Genomic DNA, 24,604 nt, shown 5'->3' with positions numbered 1-24,604 from the left:
TGGTGTATTGAAATTAATTTGAATTTAAGGACATAATTTCAAGATCCCTTCCTTGATATCTGCAAATCAGGGAGTAAATTATATTTTTATACATTCCTATGATTGGGTACATAATATAAACTGTGAGAAAACATAGTTTGTTGTTAAGCATGATTTGATAACAATTGTAATTGAATTACAGATACCTCTGAGAAATGTTGTTATGCTGGGCTTTCTTCCTTCCACTCACCTCTAGAAATCCTTCCCGAGGAATCATTTTTGCTTATACTAATGTTCAACATTTATTTAATGTTAACTTGTGTTAATTATTAACTTTTTAGAAAGTTTTATTTGAATGTGCAAATATAGAAAAGCATATTCAGGGAGATTAATTAACTTGCCCAAGATGCACTAGTTAGTTAGCAGCATTGCTAAGAGCTAAAGCATAAGAAATTAGTTATCCTATCATTTGTACCACTTGATTATTTATTAGTCCAATAAGCTAATATATATATATTTTTTCTCTATCTAGCCTTCAAATTTATTGAGGAATGATGATGACATAAAGCTGGATTTATCATATCTGTATTTGTCAGCAAAATCTAGAGATAAAATCACAGTTTTATAGGATACGAAGCTTGGGTGTATCATGTTGCTAACAATATTGAACCATATAACGTAAACTTAATGTTCTTCATCCAGTGACTGCTGTCGTTTGCCATCCCTGTTTGGGGCCTGTTGAGGTGCCTTAGTTATCCACAGCTTCTGGAAAGCCACAATGATGTTGAGGTCTATGGAAAGTGCTACTCAAGTGGTGTATCAGTCAAAGACAAAGCAGGAAACAACACACTCTACTTTAGCTTCATATACAAAGCTGTGGGAAAACCACAGAGACAGTGCAGTACATACCATGAGGTAGTCCAATGAGCTAATATTTAAGAAAAATTGTAACTGAGGTTCGAATTTTGGTTCATAAATTTTTTAAAAAAGTGTATGGGTTCAGTCTCTTAAATATGGATATTTTTTAAGCTAAGTAAACAAAATAGAGAGCTTAAAATAAAAGGAAATGGGGGCAAAGCAATGTCGTGTGCCTCTAGATGTGATGCACTGAGAAGGACATAACATCACCTAGGAAGTATCCCTGATAAAAATTCAGAATTTCCCGCTAATTGTGAAGAATCTTGAGACAAGTACAAATTGTGGGATATTTTATGGAATAACTGGCTTGAACTTTTCCAAATGTCCATGTCATGAAAGATAAAGGCTAAAAAACTGTTCCAAATTAAAGGAGATTAAAGAGACATGACAACTGGATACGATATGTGATTTTGGATCAGGGAGAGTATCATCTACAGAAGATATTATTGGCCCAATTGGTGAAATTTGAATATGGATTGTATATTCGATTGTGCTAGTAGATCAGATTTCTTGAATTTTATAATTGTACTGTGGTTATGTAAGAGGATGTCCTTGTTTTTACCGAATACAAGGTGAAGAATTGAGAGTTAAAAGGTCAGGATGTGTGGAGCTAACTCTTAAATAGTACAGGAAAGATATATATTTATGTATGGAGAGAGAGAGAGAGAGAGAGAGAGGATGCAAATACGGCCGAATTTGTGAATCTCATAAAACTGGGCAGAAGGTATTATAGTAGTTCTTTGTATTATTCTTGCAACTCTTCCCATAAATTTGAAAGTGTTTCAAAACAAAAAGTTAATGACTTAATAATTAGACAAGTAGGAAAATGATTTATTATATATAAGATGACACTTCAAACTTAAAGCATTATCTTTTGTCCTAGGAGGTGTGTTATTATAGCTGAGTTCTATTAGACTCTCCAAATTCTTAACAAAAGAAGCAAGAGAGAACACATTTCTGGAATCTCCAAAGGTGGAGACAGGCTTTTCAGGCCTGGGAAAAATTCCTGTGGTACAGGATGAGACAGAGGTTGATGCCAGAGAGGAAATCCCAGATTACAGAAAGTACCTGGGCGGAAAAAGAACTGTTATTTGAAAGGACAACTCATGGGAGCTGTAGCAATGTGGCCACATTGCAATACCCAGTGTATCATCATCTTGGCTCTTTTTTTTTTTTTTTTTATTATTTGAGAGAGAGAGAATGAGAGACAGAAAGCATGAGAGGGAGGAGGGTCAGAGGGAGAAGCAGACTCCCTGCTGAGCAGGGAGCCCGATGCGGGACTCGATCCCGGGACTCCAGGATCATGACCTGAGCCGAAGGCAGTCGCTTAACCAACTGAGCCACCCAGGCGCCCCATCTTGGCTCTTTTATATTTAAGTGATCTGGATTATATTTTCCTATTTTAATGAAACCTTATTCAATTGGAAGTCATTTGCAAAGCACGATTTTTTAAAAATAGGAAGTAAATTTGTAAGCATTGTTGCTAGATGAACCAATTCCTTTAAGTAAGTGATAATAATCTTTTCTCATACCGTGTCTGGAAAATTTTGTGCAATCGAACCAGGTCTTTTTTTATCCTTGTGATCTACTTACCACTTACTAATTCTGCTCCAGCACAGTTGGGGTTGGACGTTCAGAGAAATGTGTTTGGTAGCTGTTTGGCAGGTCAGACCCATGGGAGCAGAAGAAGAGGAATGTCCAGAAGGAAAGGGCTTAGAGTTCCTGGAGTTCCATTTTGTGCAGGCCTCAGTGGTGCCTGCCTTAAGGAGGGTGTGCACCTGCAACATTCATTTGTGTTTCTGGGAAATCCTGTAGGTTTAGATGTCAGTGATTAGTGTTTGAGGTTCTGGGGATGGCTGGCTTGGAAAGTGGCAATTCCAGACGTTTTCCTCTTCTGGGTCCTTGGGAACAGTGCAGCCCACTCTGTGTCCCGGTGAGTTGTCCTCATTCTAGAGTTGGCTGGGGGTCTGAATCTAGCCGCCAGGCTGTGACTGCTCACCATCACTGTGGCTTTAGGTGGCATGCTTGGCAGAAATTGCTAGGCTGAGAAGCAGCTTTTCATTTTTGTGCCTTCGAGGTGGTCCGTTCAGAAAATGATGCAGGCATACTCACATGGAGACGCTGGGAGCTGGCGCTGCCCTGTCCTGTGCTATCGTGAAATAGAAGGGCCTGACCTTCGGAACCACCCATCCAATACCTTTCATTGGCTATGTACTCACTTACGAAAAGAAATACTGTTTTCAAACAAATGTATTCACTCCCAGCAGGCTATGCTGTTGAGTCAATTTGCTTTGCCTAATACCTATCATTTGCTCTCAGTGATTTAGAATGCACAGGCACCATTCAGTGTAATTGATCTTTTGGGTAGAAGGATTATGTCAAGCAGGGCTCTTCTTTGTCACGTATAGAAGTGAAAAGCCAATGCATATGCTGGCTGATAAGTCAGATATTTTCTTTTTTTAAAAAAATTTTTATTTAAATTCAATTTAATTAATGTATAGTGTATTAGTTTCAGAGGTAGAATTTAGAGATTCATCAGTTGCATGTAACACCCAGTGCTCATTCCATCAAGTGTCCTCTTAATGCCCATCACCCAGTTACCCCATCCCCCAGCCCCCTCCCCTCCAGCAACCCTCAGTTTGTTTCCTAGAGTTGAGTCTCTCATGGTTTGTCTCCCTCTCTGATTTCGTCTTATTTTATTTTTCCTTCCCTTCCCCTATGTTCATCAGTTTTGTTTCTTAAATTCCATATATGAATGAAATCATATGATATTTATCTTTCTCTGGCTGTAAAGTCAGATATTTTCAATACACTTTTGAAAGTACATTCTATTTTAAAAAATTATACTTTTCTTCCTCTTTATGCCTGCTGAAGGATATACAATCCAAGGATTGATAATAGTACTAATTAAGATCACTTTTTTATAGCAGGGTGGGTACATTTTGTTCTCCTGGAGAGTCATTCAAATATTTGGGAACAAATGTGAATACGACTTGCATTCTTCTAATGAACAACATAACATGTTAACTTTGGGTAGTGAGAGAAAGCCTCGTCTCCATTTGAACAGAATGCAGAATGTGACACAGTCTGGGAATGGTTTGGGTCTAACTTAGTATTTAGCTATCCTGTCAATGTCTTTCCACTTGTCTGTCATTTGAGTGGAACTGGGATTCAAATTTAAGCCTCCAACATGGAGCAATGAAGTCTTAACCCTGGAGTATGATGTAGGCCTAGTTAGGGTATCTAGGCCAAGACTATCATTTCTTTTCACAGTTGTCTCCCCGGCCTTGAGCTCACCACAGTTTGAAAATGCGATATATCAAAAAACTACCAAAACACCGAAAAAGAGCTGAATAGTTTCTTGTAATCTTCTATCATTTTGCCTTTTTTTTTTTTTTTTTTTACAACTTGGGAGTTTCCATAGCCAAGCCCTGAAATGTGGGCCAGTTCCTAATCAGTGACCAGATAATCTCTTTGATTGGTATATATGTGTTCTAATGTTGAAATGGGAAATCACTACAAAAGTCAAATGGAGAATTCCATTTAATTTTAGGATTCCCTTTCTTTGGGGCTTCAGGTTTGGAGCTGAAAGTGCCTTTGGTTTTAGAGAATAAGAAACAGATAACCACAATGCCCTGAAGGAACTGGAGCTGCACTGGCGGACTTAGAGTCCTGTGGGTCCACCCAGGGGAGGGAAGAGATAAGACGGGCGGGTGGTAAGAGGCACTTGGATATATGTCTGTCTGGGAGCATCCCTTGCCGCAGGAGATTTGGGGAAGAGAGTGTAAGAGCAAGCTAACTCCCTATCTCGTGGCAAACAACTGGCTATTTCTTCAGTTTAACTTTTTTTTTTTTTTTGTCTTGGCAGGGACTTTACATGATCCACCTTGAAATATGCTTTTTCTGGCAGCATAGTTGCTGTTAAAAAGAAGGGAAATTGAGATGGGAGGTGGAGCAGAAACATTTTTTAATATTGTTATATGGGTGGGAAATGAAGAAAGTATTTGCCGGCAAAATATCTGCCAGAAAATAGTTTCTTCCTTTATAAAATTAGATTAGTCTAACTGATCTTTACGGTCTCTCTCAGTTCAAAACTGTGATTCTTTGAAGATTAGTATGTAATTCTCATTCACTCACTGAATGGTGTTCTTTTTAACGTGTGTTGCAAAACATTCCTTTTAGCCAATATCCATGAAGTATTTGTCTCCTGGTTAATAGCTGTGATCACTCTTTGTAAAGCCACCAGCTAGAATGCCTTGACACCAGAAGCCTTTGTTCACTTAAAATATTAAGTGTATCACAAAAAAAGCAAGCAAGCAAATGGGTGCAGGTGAGGCTGAAGACATATATATGTGGAGGTGGGGATGACAATGAAAAGAAGTAAGGTTTAATATGATGACCATAACTGAAGAACAAGTACCTAAGGTACAAGGCAGCTTTCATTTTAAGGACTCTTTCAAGTGTTCCTTCATCTTCTTTTAATTTTTCATCTGACTGAGCTCTTTCCAGGTCTCTATAAAGGATTTAAGTTTGCGGGGGAGTTCACAGTCCTCAGAAGTGTTAGCAGGTTTACTTGTAGGGAGAAGATACCACCATTACCATTCATGTGAAAATCTCTTGCAGGGATTTCTGGACTTATTTTTTCCTATTCTGCCTCTCAAGGTTCTTCTTTGGATGGCCTTATTCTTTGACCTGTCCTCCCTCATCTCTGCTTTCAGTGATATCCCTTCGCTTCAAACACATCTGTCTTATCTCCAGTATGTGTCTTGTTCCTCACAACTCCCTGCTTCCTGTATGCTACTGCCTACTCCTTCTTCCCATCAGAATCATGTACTTTTGGTAAAGGAAGCTTTTGACTTGAAGAAGAGGCAGAGACATGCACATAATCCTATTAACAGCGCTAAGTTTTCTCTTGTCCCTTTGTGTATGTGAGTACTTTCCAGATGAGCATGTTCTCATAATACCTTGAGATTCTTCCACTGATTTTTTAAGAAGATTTATTTATTGACTTGAGAGATAGAAAGAGAGAAAGAGAGAGAAGAGGGGTAGAGGGAGAGAGAACCCTCAAGCAGACTTCCTGCTGAGCGCAGAGCCCAATGCAGGGCTCCATCCCAGGACCCTGAGATCATGACCTGAGCTGAAATCAGCAGTTGGATGCTCAACCAACTGAGCCTCCCAGGCACCCATCTTCCACTGATTTTTAAATAAGAACAGCAATGGCAGTAACAATGATGCCAATGTCCCCAAATCTCTGGAGTTATTTATTGCAAGTTGTGTTCCCCAGGAAGCAGAACCTGAGTCAGAGATTAGCATGAAGGAGGTTTATTAGGTTACTCTTAGGATCAACACCAGTGGAATGGAAGGGAAAGAAGCAGGATCGGGCAAAGGAAGAAATCAGGTTGTGATGCAGACCTAGTGGAAAACTCTGGGATGAGGGGAGATGTCTGCAGTTGGGATGTCCTTTCAGAGTTGTCTCCCATTGGAGTAAGGGTGGGGGCTGAGCCTTTATGCCCCCATGGGCTGCCCTGCAATGGGTGTGTGGCCTTGCTTGAGGCGGCTCTCTTCAGAATAGTCGGTCCCCACCCAGGGCTGACATTTGAGGGCTGTTCTCTGAGTAGCTCCCAGCAGGTGAGGCAGTATATTGTCCCTCATCCCTGAAAGGGAATCTGGGCATTGACTATCACAGCATCCACCATAGGTATCTTCCAGAAAAATACCATGATGGGAAAAGCTGTGGGTCAAGATTAAGATCTCATAGGAAATTCAGATTAGGAAGAAAAAAAATGATTATGATCTTATAGGAAATAGAGATTAGGGAGAAAAATAAAAACATTAAGACATTTAAATGCACAAGAAAGTTCTAGATATGAAAGTTTTCTAGAAGCTGCCTACTTCCAAATGCCCCAGAATCAGTGGCATCAGAAACCTGTTCTGGGAAGCAAGTCTTTTCCGGAATCCTCTTCTTCAGATATGAAGGAAGAATTTCTGTGACATTCTGATCTTCTGAGTCTGGTTCTCCCACAGCTTTACATTATGCTGACTGTTCCTCTGACTTCTTTCTGGCTTAACGCATCCGCCCCCCCCCACCCCCTCCCAGCTTTAAGCTTTTGTAAGTTTTAGAAAAAATGCCTGTGTAACTGTCCAGTTTCCTCTTAGTTATTAATAAAGCCTAAAAGGACTTCATCCCCCTTTGGGCTTAATCCTCTCTTCAAATATCCAGAAAGGATCTATGTTAGGTCATGTTCCTTTTAAAACTCAAATGCATGTCTAAAAATAGGTACAGAATAACTATGTAATATGTCTACTTTATACTGAGTTTCTACCACGTGCCGGGCCACATATTGGCAAAAGATTACTATAATAGGGTATTTATTATTTATATTCAACACCTAACACACCTAGAGATCTTTTGCATACTTTTACTTTTTTTAAAGAGATCTTTTGCATACTTTTACTTTTTTTAAAGATTTTATTTATTTATTTGTCAGAGAGAGGGAGAGAGAGAGAGAGCACAAGCAGAGGGGAGCAGCAGGCAGAGGGAGAAGCAAGCTCCCCACCAAGGAAGGAGCCCGATCCGGGACTCGATCCCAGGACCCTGGGATCATGACCTGAGCTGAAGGCAGACACTTAACTGACTGAACCACCTAGGTGTCCCGCACACTTTTACTTTTAAACCTTATTGCACTCCAGCAATTAGATATTATGGTCACTGTTTTGTCCAGGAAATTGCCTAAGATCATGCAGCTTGTAGCTTGCCGAGCCAAATTTTGAATTCAGATTTCTTTTCCTTTTTCTCCACTTCCTTAAAAAAAACCCACAGCCCTACAGTTGATGTTCTTTCTGCTATTATTATACTACTTTCTATCTAGATGATTTCTTCATCTGCAGGGGTGCTGTTTTCTACTTTTTCCAAGTTTAGTTTCCAAGGAAGTTTAGTACTAAACAGTAGGTGTTTACTGAAGAGTTTTGATTTTACTTGAAGCGGTTACAGGTCAGATCAAAAAAGATTTTTTAAACCAATAATCATCTCTTCTTGAATGGTTGGCTTTTCTCAGAAACAAAGTTTCAATCACAAGTCTTAAAAGTTTTACCCCTTAAATATCTCTTGAAGCTGAATGTTCCTCTTCACTTGCTGCAATAAATTTCTGACTGGTCTCCCTGAGTCCGTTTTTGGCTCTTTTCTCCACATTCCAGCATAAGGATCCTTCTAAATTACATACTCTAGCTCTTTTACTAGCTCTCATCTTCTCTGGAGAATAACTCAATTCTTTAAGTTGATGCCCAAGGGTCTTCATAATATGCATCAGATGTCTCTAGCTCTGTCTCTTGCTGTTTCCCCAGTAATTCTAAGCAATTTTATCTTCTTAGACACATTTCTGTATCTCATATATACTTTCATAACTCACTTATCATTAGGATGAACATATGTAAGTGCCAAGCCTTACATAAATATGCATGTATTTGGAGGACAAAAGTATTTAGAGGTCCTAATATTCCAAATATATATTTGTGTCTTTCATATTAACATAATTAATTTTGTAATTATGTTTTATAAGTCTGTTTTTTTCTAGTAGACTTACAAAAGGCTCCATGACTCTTAGATTTACTATCTGGATAATTCCTTAATAAAGTTTCAGATTTATTGACCGAAAGAAGCAAAGTGGGGAGAAAAACTATGAAAACAGATTTTCTTTCTGATTCTATAAGCTGACTTGTACCATGCATAATATACTATTATTTACATACTAGGCTTTGAAAAATATTGAGTGAAATGCATTTAATGAATGTATGTAAATTACATGTTTTATATAAATATGTAAGTGTTTGAATATTAAAAATATTTTCTGGACCATGACATTCCAAATATAGGATTGTTTTTCTTTTATTACTTATGAACTTCTAGTTTCACTTTCCAAACTTGCAATGAAGGAGAGAGAACATGACAAATGGCAGTTCATGTTAAAATATTTCCTGGTATTTTGTTCCTGCAATTTTATTTGAGCAGTTTTAGTGATTAATGTTATACCTTTCCAGTGATCTCTGATGCACCACCTTCATATAGTAATGTGATTGAAATATTCACTTGCTAATTGTGTAAGTTAATAAATTTCACAAGGACTTAATGGGTATGATGCATGCATAATTTACATAGTACACTAAGTCACGAAGTACCTCTTCTTTTTGGTTCTCTCAGTCAGATGTTACTCACATAAAGTTATAATACATAAAATTATTTTTGTTAGACTTCATAATTGATTGACTAGTAGAGGCAGGAGACTGATTCTGTGTTTGTCCGTGTTTCTGTGGGATTTGTCAGAAACAAAGGCATCATGTGTAGTTTTTTGCCTTTTGGTTTCCCCAAGGTATCAGTCACACAGTGGGGGGAGCACCTTCCACAGTTTAGTGTGGGATTTATTCTTATTCTTTAAGCTCTAGAGTGACTCTAGGAGTGATATGAATGGTCCCTGGCACCCAGGAAGAGGTACTACCATTACCATATTGAGTTAATAGGACAGAATCAATACCCAGGGATGACCTCACAAATAATGAGAATGACTGAGGAGGGCCATGTTGTCCTCACCTCCTCTCTACTCCAACTATTTTCTCTATTTATAAATACTGTTTGAACCTCAGAATCTGATGCTTCAAGGTGTTAAAACACTGGGGATTAGGTTCCCCAGTTCTCTCAATTTCTGCTGAAGAGAGTCCACCAGTGACCTCTAATAAGGTACATTTTTGGAACCTAACATAAATTTATAGAATGTTAGCATATAAAGGGACTGTTGAAATCATCTACACAATATACAAACTTCAAATCTTCATATAACACCCATTACAAATGGTCATCTGGGATCTCCTTGAACATCAGAGTGACCAAGATTTTGTTGCTGCAAAAGGCAGGTCTTTCTTATTTCCAAGAGCTCCAATTATTAGGTCTCTTTTGTTATATTAGGTCTGTTTTGTTAGATTATCCTAACTTCCCTCTAACTTCCAATTAGCAGTCCTACTTTTGTTCCCTGGAGCCACATTGAAATCAAACATCACTTCCACATGTTCGTTCCCTCCATGTTTGAAAACGGCCCGGTTGTCACCTGCGCGTCTCCTCCTCTCTGGGTAGTTTCTTTAACTATTCGTCTTAGGATTCAGATGTCACCGATCACTGGTCTGACCAGCACAGAGGCAAGGACAGTTATTTTTCTCATTCATTCTTAACACTTTACTTTTGTAATGCAGTCTAGGTGAACTGAGTGTTTTTGGTAACAATGACACAGTATAGGTCCCCATGGAACCTGAACAGAACTGAAGTTGAATTTGTGCTCCGTTATATCACATTTTTCCATCATATACTTCAGTTGGTTTTATTGGGCCCTATGTACAGGGCATTTTATGTTTTGATTTTACCCTGTCTTCAACCTGTTGATGTAGTTTGGGGAGTTGATGGAATCAGTCATTATATTAGTTATCCTTTCTTGTTTCATGCTACCTTTACATTTAAGAAACATGCTATTTCTGACTTCACCAGTCATCAACAAAAATACTTATCTGGTTGAGGCAATGGTAGAGCAGCAAGGAACTAGAGGCCCTTCTGCACTTTAACAGTGATTGATGTACTGGTACTCTTTGGTTATGATCACTTAACTAAAGTCATACCTGTGAAACTGTACATAATTCAATGCACGTGTCTATAGTGTGATGATGAATCAGAACAGTAGTTGCTCTTGGTGGTGGTGGTGAGGGGGAAGGTAGAGGAGAGGACCTGGAGAAAGGCACAAAGGAGCTTCTGGGGTAATGGAAATGTTCGGTATCTGGACGACATGTGGTTTATATGGATGTTTGTCCTTCTTCAGCAGAACTGCTGAAACCTTTCATATAAGATCTGTGCATTTCATTGTATCTAAATTGTATCTCAATTGTAAAACAGTATGTAAATTCATTTATTGCTTAGATTACCAACTGTTAAGAATTAAAGTCAGCTTTGCAAATTAAAATCTTGAGGTTTGGAATATTGAAATGCCTTTGTCAGTATTTGACAGTGATGAAATCCAAAGTAGGATGTAGAACTCAACCACTGTTTTGTATGAATTGCTTTTTAAATTCATCCTTTGAATAACACTTCTTTAGGGTGTGGGTGGGATGGGAAATAATTTTCTTTTAAGCAGTCTACTTGATATTCAAAAAAAGATGGATGATAACATTACTATATTTTGGTAACATATGTTCAATAAGTTTTGCTTTGTTCTAATTCTAAGGTTTTGGAAAGTTGGAATGTGTAAATGGGTTATCAACATACTGTATTCAAAGAATATTTATTTAGAATGAAGAAAATTAGGTGTCATATGGTCTGTTTTGTCCACTGAGTATTCTTTATAAACCACTTCTCTGAAAGACTTCTCCATTTTGAAGTGATATTGTGTGTCAATCAAGCCAGCGTGTAAGAGATAATGAGCTATGATGGAACCACACATTCCTTAGTAGGATGGTGGCCACTCTAATAGAACATGATGAAATGGAGAATAGTTGTTTTTCAGAGATGTAGTAAAAACACGCACATGTCCTCCACTTTTCATTTTTAGGTAAATACATTACAATTATATGATACTTTTCTTTTATTCTTCATGACTTTTTTTGCACATATTATATAATCTTATTCTCACGGGACTTGGAACATATTTTGTTAGATTAAGAGTGTGTACACAGGATGGTGAAATAATTTGAGAAAGATCATGCTAATCTAAATCTTCAACTCCATTCAAAGTCTAGTTCAAAACTGTGTCTCTTCAGTGAAGCTGCCCTTCTCTCTCCTCACCCTAAAATGATTTACAAAATTAAATTAAAAAAATTTTTAGGGGCGCCTGGGTGGCTCGGTTGGTTAAGCATCCGACTCTTGATTTCAGCTCAGGTCATGATCTCAGGGTCATGCGATCGAGCCCCACGCTGGGCTCAGGTGCTTAGTGTGGAGTCTGCTTGAGATTCTCTCTCTTCCTCTCCCTCTGTCCCTCCCCCTGCTTGTGTGCACTCTTTCTCTCTCTAAATTAAAAAAAAATTTCCAAAGCAATCTTCACACTGCCCATTCTATACTGTAACTATCTCAACCGCCTTGTATTTCTTCTTAAATTTTTTATGGATATGTTTTATGTTTTCTTAGCCATGCTTTCCTATGTCCTCCCACCCCCATTGTCCCTAGTACAGAGCCAGATGAACATTGGTTATTTAATAATACTTTCTGAGCAAGAGCTGCCCTTAAAATTAAATTGTGCAATGCAAATAAAATGCTCCGAATAGTGTGTGGCCCATCATAAATAATAAAAACTGGTTGGATAAGTTCGCTTGGGGATAATATGACCAAATTTATTATACGATTAATAGTAATTTCACATTTTTATGCACAGTTTTAATTAGAATCTTTGCTTTCTGGGGGTCGCCTGGCTGGCTCAGTCAGTAGATCATGCGGCTCTTAATCACAGGGCTGTGAGTTCAAGCCCCATGTTGGGCATGGAGCCTATTTAAAAAAAAAACAAAAATAAACTATTGTATGCAAACAATGAATCATGGAACACTACATCAAAAACTAATGATGTAATGTATGGTGATTAACATAGCATAATGAAAAAAAACAAAAAAAAACTATTAAAAGAGGAGAATCTTTGCTTTCTGCATTGGGTAGGTTTTCTGAGTTCTAGTATAAAATCTTTGGAAATTTGTAAGATGATGATTTATTAGCAAAGCAGCATGGTGTGGGGAAAAAAGCTGCATGTTGATATTTGTTGACCTCTATCTGAAGCTCTGCCACTTTCTGGCTGAGTAAAGCAGGATGGATCCCATAAGCCCTCACCCTACAGTGAGGGTCTATGTGGCCTAGCAAAGTACATGGGATGTGATTTGCCCTCGATAAGGGCAGATCATGATTCCCCTTATCTCACTAGTATCTATTTTATTGCTTTTTCTTTTCTTTTTAATGAATAAGTTTTCAAGTAACATGGAGATTATATATGCTTTTTGAAAAAATTTAGAAAATTTGGGAAAATATAAAGGAGAGCAAGCAAAAACTCACCTTGATGAAAGACGGAATATTTTTAGTGTAATAAGATCCAATTTTTTAATAAAAATGTCAGTCTCATTTTTAATAATTCATTTATCAAATCTTTTTTTCTTTTATTAGTGCATTAATCTAGCAAATATTTATTGAATGACTACTGTGTGTCAGGCGCGATTCCAGGTGTTGGAGACAAGGCAGTAAACTAGGCAGGATCTTCGTTTTCATGGAGCTCATGTGTTTTTTTTTTTTTTTGAGGGGAATATACAATAAACACATAAACAAATATAAACTATGACGTGAGATGGTGAATAATGGCATGACTGAAATGTAAAGCAGGTGCGTGGGTCCAGAGTGATGGCAGTCCTCCTTTAGAGAGGGTGGCCAGAAGAGGTCATCTGAGGAGGTGACATTGTACCAGAAATCATAAAGGTGTGAGAAATCAAGTTAAGTGACCATCTAGTTAAGAGAACTCCAAGCAGAAGAATGGCAGTTTCCAGCACAAGGTTTAAAACCCTGATGGAGATTGGATTATCTAGCTCTCTAAAATCCCATGATCTAACTTTGAACTGGGAATGCTGGTTATCTATGTCCACTTAGGGTGTTACGTCTTGATCTTCCATTTAATCCAGGCTGGTACCATGGTACCCATTGCTCTGCTTGTATCGCTAGCTTCATTAAGGCTTTGATCTTGTGTTAATGTTTTTGTTTTGCATATAGAAAAGTCTTTTTATAAACAGACCCTCAACCACTGGGAGGAAGCACTGCTCCAGAGAATGTTCAAAATAGAAAACCACTCCAGTTCTAAAATGTAGGCGTCTTCCAGCTAGTGGAGGTTTAGAAGGAGCTGCTAAGCAGGGATGGGAAGTAGGAAGATTTCCTGAGTCATGTCTTTATGGTTTAACATCATACTGTTTCATATGAATTATTATAACAGCAGATGCATTTTTTCCAAATCCAACTATGAAAATACGTTTCAGGGAAGGAGGAATGGTTTTTGGCTTATCCATTCTTCGGCTTCTATTATAAAACATCGAGCTGACTTTAGTAGTCACAGAACAATTAAATTGCTGTGAACAACTATTCACAAAACTTTTCTTTCTTTTTTTTTTTTTTTAAGATTTTTTATTTATTTGCGAGAGAGAGAATGAGAGACAGAGAGCATGAGAGGGAGGAGGGTCAGAGGGAGAAGCAGACTCCCTGCTGAGCAGGGAGCCCGATGCGGGACTCGATCCCGGGACTCCAGGATCATGACCTGAGCCGAAGGCAGTTGCTTAACCAACTGAGCCACCCAGGCGCCCCATTCACAAAACTTTTCTAATTGAATATTTCTGTGATCTCTTATAAATGCTGAGAAGGTTCCAGAAATGTCTACTTGAAATCTAAACCACTGGAAAATTCAAATTATCGTTTCTAGTGTTATGTATTTCTAATAGAAAAAGATCACAAATAAAGATGACTTTAAATTAAATAAAATACCAATACTCATAAGGTAAATTTCAATCGAGTAAGATTCTATTATATCTCTTATGCTTTCTAGAAATCCACATAACTGTCAATGATTGTTGAGTGCAATAATGCTCACAAGCAGTAATTCGACTTCTGAATAGGTACAGTTAAATCATGGTCAGCTCAGCTTCCGTGTTATGTGGATCTCATTGCTTTTTACTTCTCTGGAATTGGTAATGGGAACTTAACTCATCGGAACCATCAAAGAAACAAAGAAACAAACTATGTATTCTCAGCCACTCCCGGCCATCATTCCTGTTATGCGTTCAGTATACCTGTTTACTTTCGGGTTTTTCTCTTGAGGAAATTAGGATTAGTAAAACTATCCATACAATCATGTAATAAAAGAATCCGAAAAGTCCATCTGCTTTTATTTCTAAGCAATTCCTTCTTTCTTACTTTTGCTTAACAAAAGATGACTCCCATTTTTTCAAACTATCTCAACACCCTTTACACATAAATCCAAATTCTGGCTGCTGGGTTAATAAAAAAGACATAGAAAAGCTGATTTTTTAGGGGTTAGTCTGTCCAGAAGATTTATATGGTAATACAGTAGCCTTTTTAGTAGTGTTAACTAATTATGATTGAGAGGAGAGATGGTAAGATTTCTTCTTTGGCAGTATGAAAAACTGATGGCCTCTGACTTATCTCAACAGTCTAGAATCAGAAATTTTTCTCTGGAGAAATGGATACTTGGGAGCCTTGCCTGTCTGTGATTTATGTGGCATTTGACTTATGTTTTCCAAGCTATGGTAGTTCACAATTTAAGCACTTCTCATCACCACCAAGCAACTCCAGAAAATATAGCATCTTTTAATTTGGGACCTCTCAAATTAAAAAATTGGCCATACATGGAGATGTCAGGAGAGTTTTGTGGCGACCACGTGCCATAGGCATCTAAGGATGTGGTAGAACAGGAATGAACCCCCCCCATGTCATTGACAACATGTGTTACATATTATTATGGTTCTGGCCTCTAGATTTTAATTTCTTGGTGACAGGATCTATATTTGGGGAAAAGAATTGTCTGGGCTAAATTTCTGTGTAATAATCATTTGGATTAAATGATTATTTTCCATGCAAATCTAAATAAGATGCAGACACTGTGGGTGCCAAGGATTTCTGTGTGAATCAGGGGTAGGAATGACAAAGGAGCCTGTTCTGTGTTAGTGGTGAGAAAGCATCTCTTGGAGGCTAACACATATACATCCTCGAATCAAGATTCAGATAAATGTCCTGGTTAAACATCGGGGACCTAAAACCATTGCCAACCACCAGATGTGCATCCCTGCAATCCACGTAGCAAACGGTGGAGGGATTTGGAAGTAGTCAACTGCTGTGATTGCTTGAGAATCGCGGAAAAGGAAGCATTCTGCCTCAAGGTTGTTCTCCTAGAAAATAGGGCTCTCTCAAATTCTTTATCTCAATCTTGTCTAAACTTGGAAATTACCTTTCATATACATTTTTTCTTTTCCCCCTTTTTTGGTCTATGCCAACAGCAGTCAAAGTTCATAGACTCTCAGAAGGAAAACCAGTTAATTTCTGCCTTGAAGATGCCACTTAAGGAAAAAAATGTTACTTCTCTGCCTACTCCAAAATGTACTATTTGAGCACCATCCTCTTTTATGTATACAAATTTCATATATGATAAGAATAAGTTTTAAAAGGCATTTCACTTTTCACAGTGATTACTGGTGGCTTGATGATAATTGTGGGTTGGTCGATGCAAGACCATCAAGATTTTTTTGAGTCATCCTTTCAATATTTTCCTTTTCTTTATTTGTTTGCCTTTTGATTCTGTAGGTATCCCTACAGTTTATACTCTTCACTTAGAGCCGAGAGTTTTATCTCATCCCATCTTATTTCCATTTCCCTTTCTCTTGGTTTATACCCTGAGACATTCAGGGGAAGGAAAATTATTTGCCAGATCCTTAGGCCTTTGCTTGAGGCAAAGCTCCATGAACATACACAAGCAAAGACCACTGTTCCGAAAGAAAAGTAGACAATTGTTCTTTTGAATCCTTGCTGCTTGTTGAGGGAATTTAGAAGTGAGAAACAACAGTCAGGCCGGAGAACATAAATTGGAGCAGTGTCAGGAGGATCCTTTGGTACAGCTGCTCGTGGTCAGTGGAAGGAATGAGCGTATGTGCAGTTTTATTGGAGCACAAGTGAATGAGAAGTCAAGTCAGAGAGGGAGACAAACCATGAAAGACTCTGGACTCCAGGAAACAAACTGACGGTTACAGAGGGGAGGGGGTAACCGAGTGATGGGTATTAAGGGGGACACGTGTGGTGTTGAACACTGGGTGTTACACACAACTAATGAATTGTTGAACACTACATCAAAAACTAATGATGTACTATATGCTGGCTAATTAAACATAATAAAAAAAAGATTAGGGAATTTAAAAAAAAACAACAAAAAACTCAAGAAGACATAGAAGGGGAGTGCTCCCTTTTTGAAAATGATCATGTTTGTCACTAATGTGTTTTCATAATTACCTCAAACATCATTGGTTTTGTGGATTTTGAATAACGATTTTTTATTCCAACTGGATGAAGGAATGGGAAGTGTACTGGCAAACACATGCTTCTTGCCCAGATAAAACTTTCTTTTTCTTAAAATGAAGTTATAGCAAGCTCCCCACAAGCTCTTTTCACAAGCATCATGAAAGCAAAGCCGTAAAGTCCTTGGTTTGAGGGTAGGATTAGGATGCTAGTCACCACTTCCATGTTTTCATGTAATGCCTGTATCCTCACTTGCAGCTCATTTGTCGTAGAGCTCATTTGCATTTTGTAAAAGTTAGGGCCTATTGGTGTGAGAGTTGGTAGGGCTTCCTGTGTTCCAGAAGGACCTGATTTGGATGTTACCAGAGCTACCACAACTCACCGTGGTGCATCATTGGAAAACATTTTCTGAGAAAGGTTTTTTAAACTTTTTTTTAATTCAAAAATTTTTAAAATCTGTCATTTTGAAATGTGTCTGCAGTATCTGTGCTTTGTAAGGAAAGAGCCAGAGCAGTGCTGGTGCTATTCTTTCCTATCTTAGTACTTTTGCTGTCATGCTTGCAGTCTGGTTCTGACCAACTGGATATTACACCTGATTCTGCAGGTGTCGTGTGTGTTGACTTAAAGGCTTTTCTTGTGCCAGGAAACAATGTCATGAGAACCATCCATGGGGTGGGAGAGATGATGACCCAAATGGTACTCAGTAGAGGCTCTATCTTCCCCATGAGTGTGCCTGATGTTCAGCCCAGCATCCACCCCAGCAAGCAGGGGAGCCCCGTAGAGCATGAAGATGTGACCGTGATGGACACCAAACTGAAGATTATTGAGATTTTGCAGGTATGTTGCATAATGGAAGTGAAGTGACAAATACCTAATTGTGCATCTGTGTTTAACTTCTTACGCTCTTTGTTCCAAATCACTGTGGAAATATTCTGAAATGCTATTGATCTAATTTATTTCCTTTGAGTTAATGATACTATTTAACATATTAGTTACATGTGTTCATTTCCATTAAATGTATTTCTGGTGATATCTAACAATTGTGGAGTGCTTTGAGGTTGACAAAACCTCTTTCATATGCATTTTCTCATTTAGTATTGACCCTGATTTCATTTTACCTTTACTTCAGGATTTCAGAGCAGGCAAACTGAGATTGAATTCTAACTCTATTTCTATTTTTAATTGAATTGGACATGTAATTCTAGGTATCCAGATTTATCACTGTAGCAAGAAACTCAAATAAAATTTTATTTATTATTAACAAAAATGTTAATAATTGGTTTCAGTATTTCATATAAGTGACTATCTCTCTTTGTGTTGTTTCTAAGAGGCTAGGAATAATATATGTTTTTAAAATTGATATAGTCTAAAACCTAGCTCCATGAATTTAAAGGAGATAAATTATTATTTCATGCCCACTGGTTTAGTGAATAAATTCCCCATTACTGTAGCTGTGAATTCTTAGCATTTTTTTTTAAGTTTGGAAAGTAGTTTTATGATACTTTAATTATAGCATTTATTCCAGATTTGGAGAATGAAGCCTGGAGTTTTCAAGGATCTATTAAGATTCTGGATACAGTTTACTAAGTCTTTCATCATAATTTAATGTAGACTGAGCTACCAGAAGTGGGTTAGTAGTCCTGGAAGGGTCTGTACATTTTTATTTAAAGTAATTAGATTTATAATCATAAAAGGTTTCACAGTTCCTCCAGAAATTCCAAAGGCTGAATCCTGAGAAATTTTGGCAGGCCTCCCACCCTGTGTTCATGACCCTGTAAAATCACTTGGTTCTCCTATTCTTCAACTGAGAACGGTAGTGATCAACTGTCGTGCGGACCGAAAGAGCCCGTAACTTACATCATCCTACTCATGGGACAACATCTAAGATATGTGACCTCAGTTTGGTCCACAGTTACAGAAGATCAGCATTTGAAAAACTATCTAACTGCTAAAAAAACCAGGAGATGGAGATATTGCTGTAGGGCAGATGAGGGCTGACCTCTCCATCCTGCCTCTTTTTTTTTTTTTTTTTTAAGATTTTTTATTTATCCATTTGAGAGAGAGAGAATGAGAGAGAGAGAGCATGAGAGGGGGAAGGGTCAGAGGGAGAAACAGACTCCCCGCTGAGCAAGGAGCCCAATGCGGGACTTGATCCTGGAACTCCAGGATCGTGACCTGAGCCGAAGGCAGACGCCCAACCAACTGAGCCACCCAGGCGCCCCATCTTTTGGGTTTTTAATGTATTTCTTGTTGAGCCTCTTTTCTCACTCCGATTTTTGTGTTGCGTTGAATCAGGGTCTGATTCACCATGTGTTCCTATGTGCTGCTCTTGAATATGTTGCTTTCTTGGAACACCTCTTCAAGAGTTTCTTTGGGGGCGCCTGGGTGGCTCAGTCGGTTACGCATCTGCCTTCAGCTCAGGTCATGATCCCAGGATCCTGGGATCGAGTCCCGCATCAGGTTCCCTGCTCAGCGGGGAGTCTGCTTTCCCCTCTCTCTCTGCCTCTCCCCCTACTTGTGCTCTCTCCCTCTCACTTTGTCAAATAAATAAATAAAATCTTTAAAAAAAAAAGAATTTATTTGGAGCCACGTTCCTCATACAAGTCTCCTGCTTTCTGCCGGCTCTTCCTCTTTACAGGGTCTTCCTTCCTTTTTCCCATCATTTTATGTATCTCTCTTCTTATTTATCTCTCTCGTTCTCTCCCTCTGTTTTTTTTTTTTTTAAAGATTTATTTATTTGAGAGAGAGGGAGAGAGAATGAGCGAGCAAGTGGGTGAAGAGGAGCAAAGGGAGAGGGTGAGAGAGAGAATCTCAAGCAGACTCCTCACTGAGCTCAGAGCCTAACCTGGGGCTCGATCTCACAACCCCGAGGTCATGACCGAAGCTGACACCAAGAGTCAGATGCTTAACCTACTGAGCCACCCAGGTGTCCCCCTCTCCCTCTGTCTGTCTTTGGTCCTCTCTCAACTGTCTTTCTCTGTCTTTGTTTTTATTCTTCCCTCTGCCCCTTTCCTACCTTCCATTTATATTTTACAATTAAATATATTATACGTTGAAAGTTTTAATTTTGGTTATATGTATAAAATACAGTTCTATGAGCACTAATCTTCAACTGAAAGTTAATAAGTGTTTCCCTAATTAGTGTCTTATTAATTTGTTCTTTACATAGGTTTTTTTTTTTTTTTTAAACCTTTCCTTTCAAGTCCCTGCCATCTAGTTTCTGTTGATAGTTATGTTGTTCTTGGTGTAATGAATTGTAGTTTTAACCACTTTGCTAAAAAAATAAAAGTATGTTTTTAATGCTTTTTGTAGTTTATCCTGAGTGTTCGACTAGATTATAGGATCTCGTATCTGCTGTCAATATATAAGAAGGAATTTGGAGAGAACAATGAAAACACGGAAACATCCACCAGCGGCTCTCCAGATACCTTACTACCGTCAGGTATCTCCTTTGTGCCCATATTTGCTCTGTAGCTTTCGTATTTTCAGACCCAGTAGTATTTCCATGAGACAAAAATGTGGAAATAATACCCGCCAATGACATGAAGAAACTCAGACAGGGCATTAGATGACTTGCCTACGATGGCTGGGAGGATATTCGCAGTTACTTGGTGCTCAGTCCTCAGAATGCAGTTTATTTTGCAATCTTCACAGCTCGATGAGGTAGAGGTGCTGTTTATTGTGCCATTTTACAGATAAGAAAACCAAGGTCAGACGGGTTAAGTTACTCGCTAAACATCACGAAAGTAGTAGAGCAGGGATTTCCTCAGAGGTCTCTCCAACTTCAGAGCCTGAATATTGTAAGCATCATGCTGTTTTGGTGAAAGTCCAAGGGAACTTACTTGCTTGATCAAAGAGCAGCGTGAAATGTAGCTGTGGGGCAAAAAGTTGTTTTGTAGGAAGCTGTTGCCCAACTCAAGAATAAAGACATGGTATTTCCCAAAGGTCTAAATGGGGGTATTAGTGTGTGTGTGTGTGTGTGTGTGTGTGTGTGTGTGTGTGTTTGCATGGTTATGAATTGGTACTATATGTCAATTTTTCACATTTAAAAAATGTGAGAATGAAGCCAGTCTATTTCTGTGTAGGAGCATAATGAAGAAAGAGCATAAAAATTATTGTGAAAATTTTGTGGCTATCGAAAGTACCTTATGAAACCTAAGAAATATTAAATTTCAATTTTTCTGGATAGATCCTACCAGTAACAGCAGGTTAGAAACTATGTCATATTAAAGATTTAGCCAGGTCACAGAATTCTTTTTCTGAGGATAAGATTTGTACACAGATATGAAATTTTCTTCTAATCACAACCACCGTGAAAATAACAGGTATCCTCCTCTCTTTCACCCATCATTCAATATGACAGGAATGATTCAGTGATTGTGTGTAGTTAAAATGGATGGTAGACCAATGTCCTGATCTCCAACTCATTAGTACCATCCAAAAGGCAGCATGCCTCTGTAGACGGAATTAAGCTTTCCTAAGGGAGAGGTCACTTCTGGTATATTTGCAACCATGTTGTTTTTATGCTTCCCAGAAGTATAGAACCCCAAAGGGCTATTTCCAGGAATGATATGGCAGAACCAGAAAATCTTGCTAGTGGTTGTATTGACAATATAATAAAAATTATTGGCTCTTCGAAGCCAGACTTCTGGAAATAGAAGCTCTGTCAGTGAAGTATGGTTACTGAAGTAACCCTCAGAAAACCAGTTCTCTCTGATTTACCTCATCTTTCATTGGTTGAATCTGGAAGAGAGAGCTTTCTGGGGAGGATTCTTTTTCCTTTTTTATAACTTGCTCTGTTTTCTTTTTAAACTTTGGAGATAAGAAATAAATAATGTACTTATTTAAATGTGTTATTTTAACTAAGATATCTTCAAAATATTAGTGGTAAGGATGGGTGAGGAATCATGATTGGTTCACATTAAAAAAAGAAGTTAATGTCCCATAAGAAGAAGGGATGGAATTTTAGAAGGAAGTGTGGGTAAAAGGGTCATGTTGTTTGGAAGTACCATATAGTAACAAGGTTCATTATTGCTATATTTTGATTCTTTAAAAAACATGTTTAAAAAACATCCTTCCATGTCATCACCCCATTAAATTATATGTTTTTACATATATATATGTGTGTGTGTGTGTGTGTGTGTGCCCGGAGTTGATGTATATAGATACATGTTTATACAGGTGAAGCAACTTTGTAAATGGTGCTTTCTGGTCTTCTAAATATATCTTTGACTATAGCAATATATATTTAAAATATGGACTTTGTTTAAAATATTGATCTCTAAGTGGACTTAGATCGTGACTTTTTAAACTGTTACATTTGGTGGCATAAAGAAATTAATACAAATATTTTTATGTATGCTAATATTGGTATCAATACTGTGGCTCTTAACTAGGATACGATAACGAATGGATTTTGCCATTGGTCTTTGCAGCTATTGTTCCTGATATAGATGAAATTGCAGCCCAGGCAGAAACTATGTTTGCTGGAAGGTATAGTAACATTTATGTATCTTTATCTTGTGGATAAGATTTTGCTTAGAATTCTATTGATACTTTGTTATTGTTTACAGCCCTATATTTATTTAATTTTAGATCCTTCATTGTTGCCAACATAATTTCTACCAGAAACAAAGCTGCTAATTTACTGTAGAAGAGAAAGCATAGCTTTTCTTTTTTTTTTTTTTTAAAGATTTTTATTTCATTTATTTATTTATTTGAGAGAGAGAGAGAATGAGAGAGAGCACCTTCTTTAGGTAGGTCAGGGGAAAAAGACAAGAGAGATGAGATCAGCATATTGAACTTCTCCCTGAATTCTTTGCTTTTCTTTCTTCAAATAAGGACAGCACACGGATGCCCTTTAAGTCCCTTGGTATAAATAGCACTGCGTCTTGCAAAACATTGCTTTCCTGCATCTGAGAATTTTGAGGCAAGAAAGTGACTTCTTTCAATGTTATCATTAACTTCATTTGTGAGAAATAAAGCTATTTTCTGCCAGTTGGAAATATCCCTGATTAAAGAAAACAAAATGCCTCTGGTGTGACTACCCTCCTTTGTTTTTAGGAACCCTGACATTTATTGTTTTAAAGTTGTTTCTTTCTTTTTCAAAAATGAAATAGCAGTAAAAAAGAAAAGCAAAAAAAAAAAGCCCTAAAATGTCTAAGCTATAAATTATTGAGTTTCTTGCGTTCATTTCTATTACAAATTTGCCATGAGAACCTAAACAAATTTCACACTAAGCCCTTTGTTGCATTTTGGTTAGAAAGACAAACAAGAATGAAGAAGGGGACCAAAAAGGATTTTTTTTTAATCTCTAGTGAACATTTGGTTTAGTTTTGTTTTTATATTGTTTTGACAGCTTTTGTTGTTGTTATTGTTGTGTTTTCCTATTTAAGTACTTCACTATTCCTGGGAAGAGACAATAAATCAGTGTATGATTTTTCACCTTAGAACAAACTGAGGGTTACAGAAGGGGGTTGGGAGATGGGGTAACCGGGTGATGGGTATTAAGGAGGGCATGTGTTGTGATGAGCACTGGATGTTATGCGCAATTAATAAATCATGGAACACTACATCAAAAACTAATGATGTACTATATGTTGGCTAATTGAACATAATAATAATATGAATAATAAGAATAAAATAAAAGCTTACTAAACTTCAAAAAAAAAAAAAAAAGGATCTCTTATCCAGTGCAGTCTTACCCAGGGTCTGAATATACCAAGCACAGAGAGCAACTCTGGTGATGACTGTGTGTGCATGTGTGCGCGTGCACGTGCACGTGCCCTTGTCCTTCCTGGCCGCTCACCACCTGTTGTGGAGAGGTCTCTAGGGCGCTGGGGAAAGTTAGTTGTTGCTGTACACCCATCCTAGTATCTCTTCTCAATACTAGAGTTGAAATTTTTTTGGATCAATTTTTGGATTGTAGCTTTTGTCTATGTCTAGGTGAGCAACTCATCCTGCTTTGCCTGGTACTTTCCCAGTGCAAGTCCTGAAAAGTCCTCCATCCTGGGAACCCCCTCAGCCTTGGACAAATGGGGATGGTTGGTCATCCCTGCTTTCGTGGACAAACACATGTTTTGTTTTTTGTTTTTTGTTTTTTGTTTTTTTGTGCTTTGTTTCTTCATCAGTTACATGAAGGGAAAAAAGTAAAATGATCTTCCTTTTTACTTTCCAATTTTTGGGGGAAAAGTCATATAACTGAGAATGTATACACAATTCTAACCACTTATGAGTAAATTTTTGGTAAATATAAGTTATTTTAGAATGATTTTTGGTTTTATAGAAAGGAGAAAAATCCAGTTCAACTTGATGATGAAGGAGGCAGGACCTTTTTACGGGTCCTCATTCATCTGATCATGCACGACTACCCTCCTTTGCTCTCCGGAGCCCTGCAACTACTGTTCAAGCACTTCAGCCAGAGAGCGGAAGTTTTACAGGCATTTAAACAGGTAAGATTGAGGAGCCCTCACTGCTGCCATAGCAGAAGCTCCAAAAATATTGTTTATAACATCTGACCTGACTTCATGGTTGCAGAGTTAATCAGACTGTGTGGCTTCTCCTAGAGACACTTTCTATCTTTTTTTTAAGGTTTTATTTATTTGCGAGAGAGACAATGACAGACAGAGAGCATGAGAGGGAGGAGGGTCAGAGGGA

At 38.0% G+C, this 24,604-nt stretch overlaps 1 protein-coding gene and 1 long non-coding RNA gene across 11 annotated transcripts in view; one reads left to right on the top strand and one right to left on the bottom strand.

Moving 5' to 3' along the window:
• ITPR2 (inositol 1,4,5-trisphosphate receptor type 2) overlaps window positions 1-24,604 on the top strand; it is a 494,379-nt gene that overhangs the window by 169,829 nt on the left and 299,946 nt on the right. For all 7 annotated transcript variants that reach the window (XM_036080194.2, XM_078075789.1, XM_078075790.1 and 4 more), the window contains 4 exons: window positions 17,592-17,785; window positions 20,261-20,390; window positions 22,384-22,441; window positions 24,234-24,399. In XM_036080194.2, the coding sequence (XP_035936087.2) occupies window positions 17,592-17,785; window positions 20,261-20,390; window positions 22,384-22,441; window positions 24,234-24,399 (548 nt within the window). The remainder of the gene's footprint in view (window positions 1-17,591; window positions 17,786-20,260; window positions 20,391-22,383; window positions 22,442-24,233; window positions 24,400-24,604) is intronic.
• LOC144382353 (uncharacterized) overlaps window positions 1-24,604 on the bottom strand; it is a 162,301-nt gene that overhangs the window by 88,163 nt on the left and 49,534 nt on the right. The gene's annotated exons all lie outside the window — the stretch shown is intronic.

This window comes from Halichoerus grypus, chromosome 6 (genome assembly GCF_964656455.1).
Source record: "Halichoerus grypus chromosome 6, mHalGry1.hap1.1, whole genome shotgun sequence".
NCBI classification, from domain to species: Eukaryota; Metazoa; Chordata; class Mammalia; order Carnivora; family Phocidae; genus Halichoerus; species Halichoerus grypus.
Note: the sequence above shows the minus strand (reverse complement) of the source record. Positions and strands in the feature narration are given on the sequence as shown.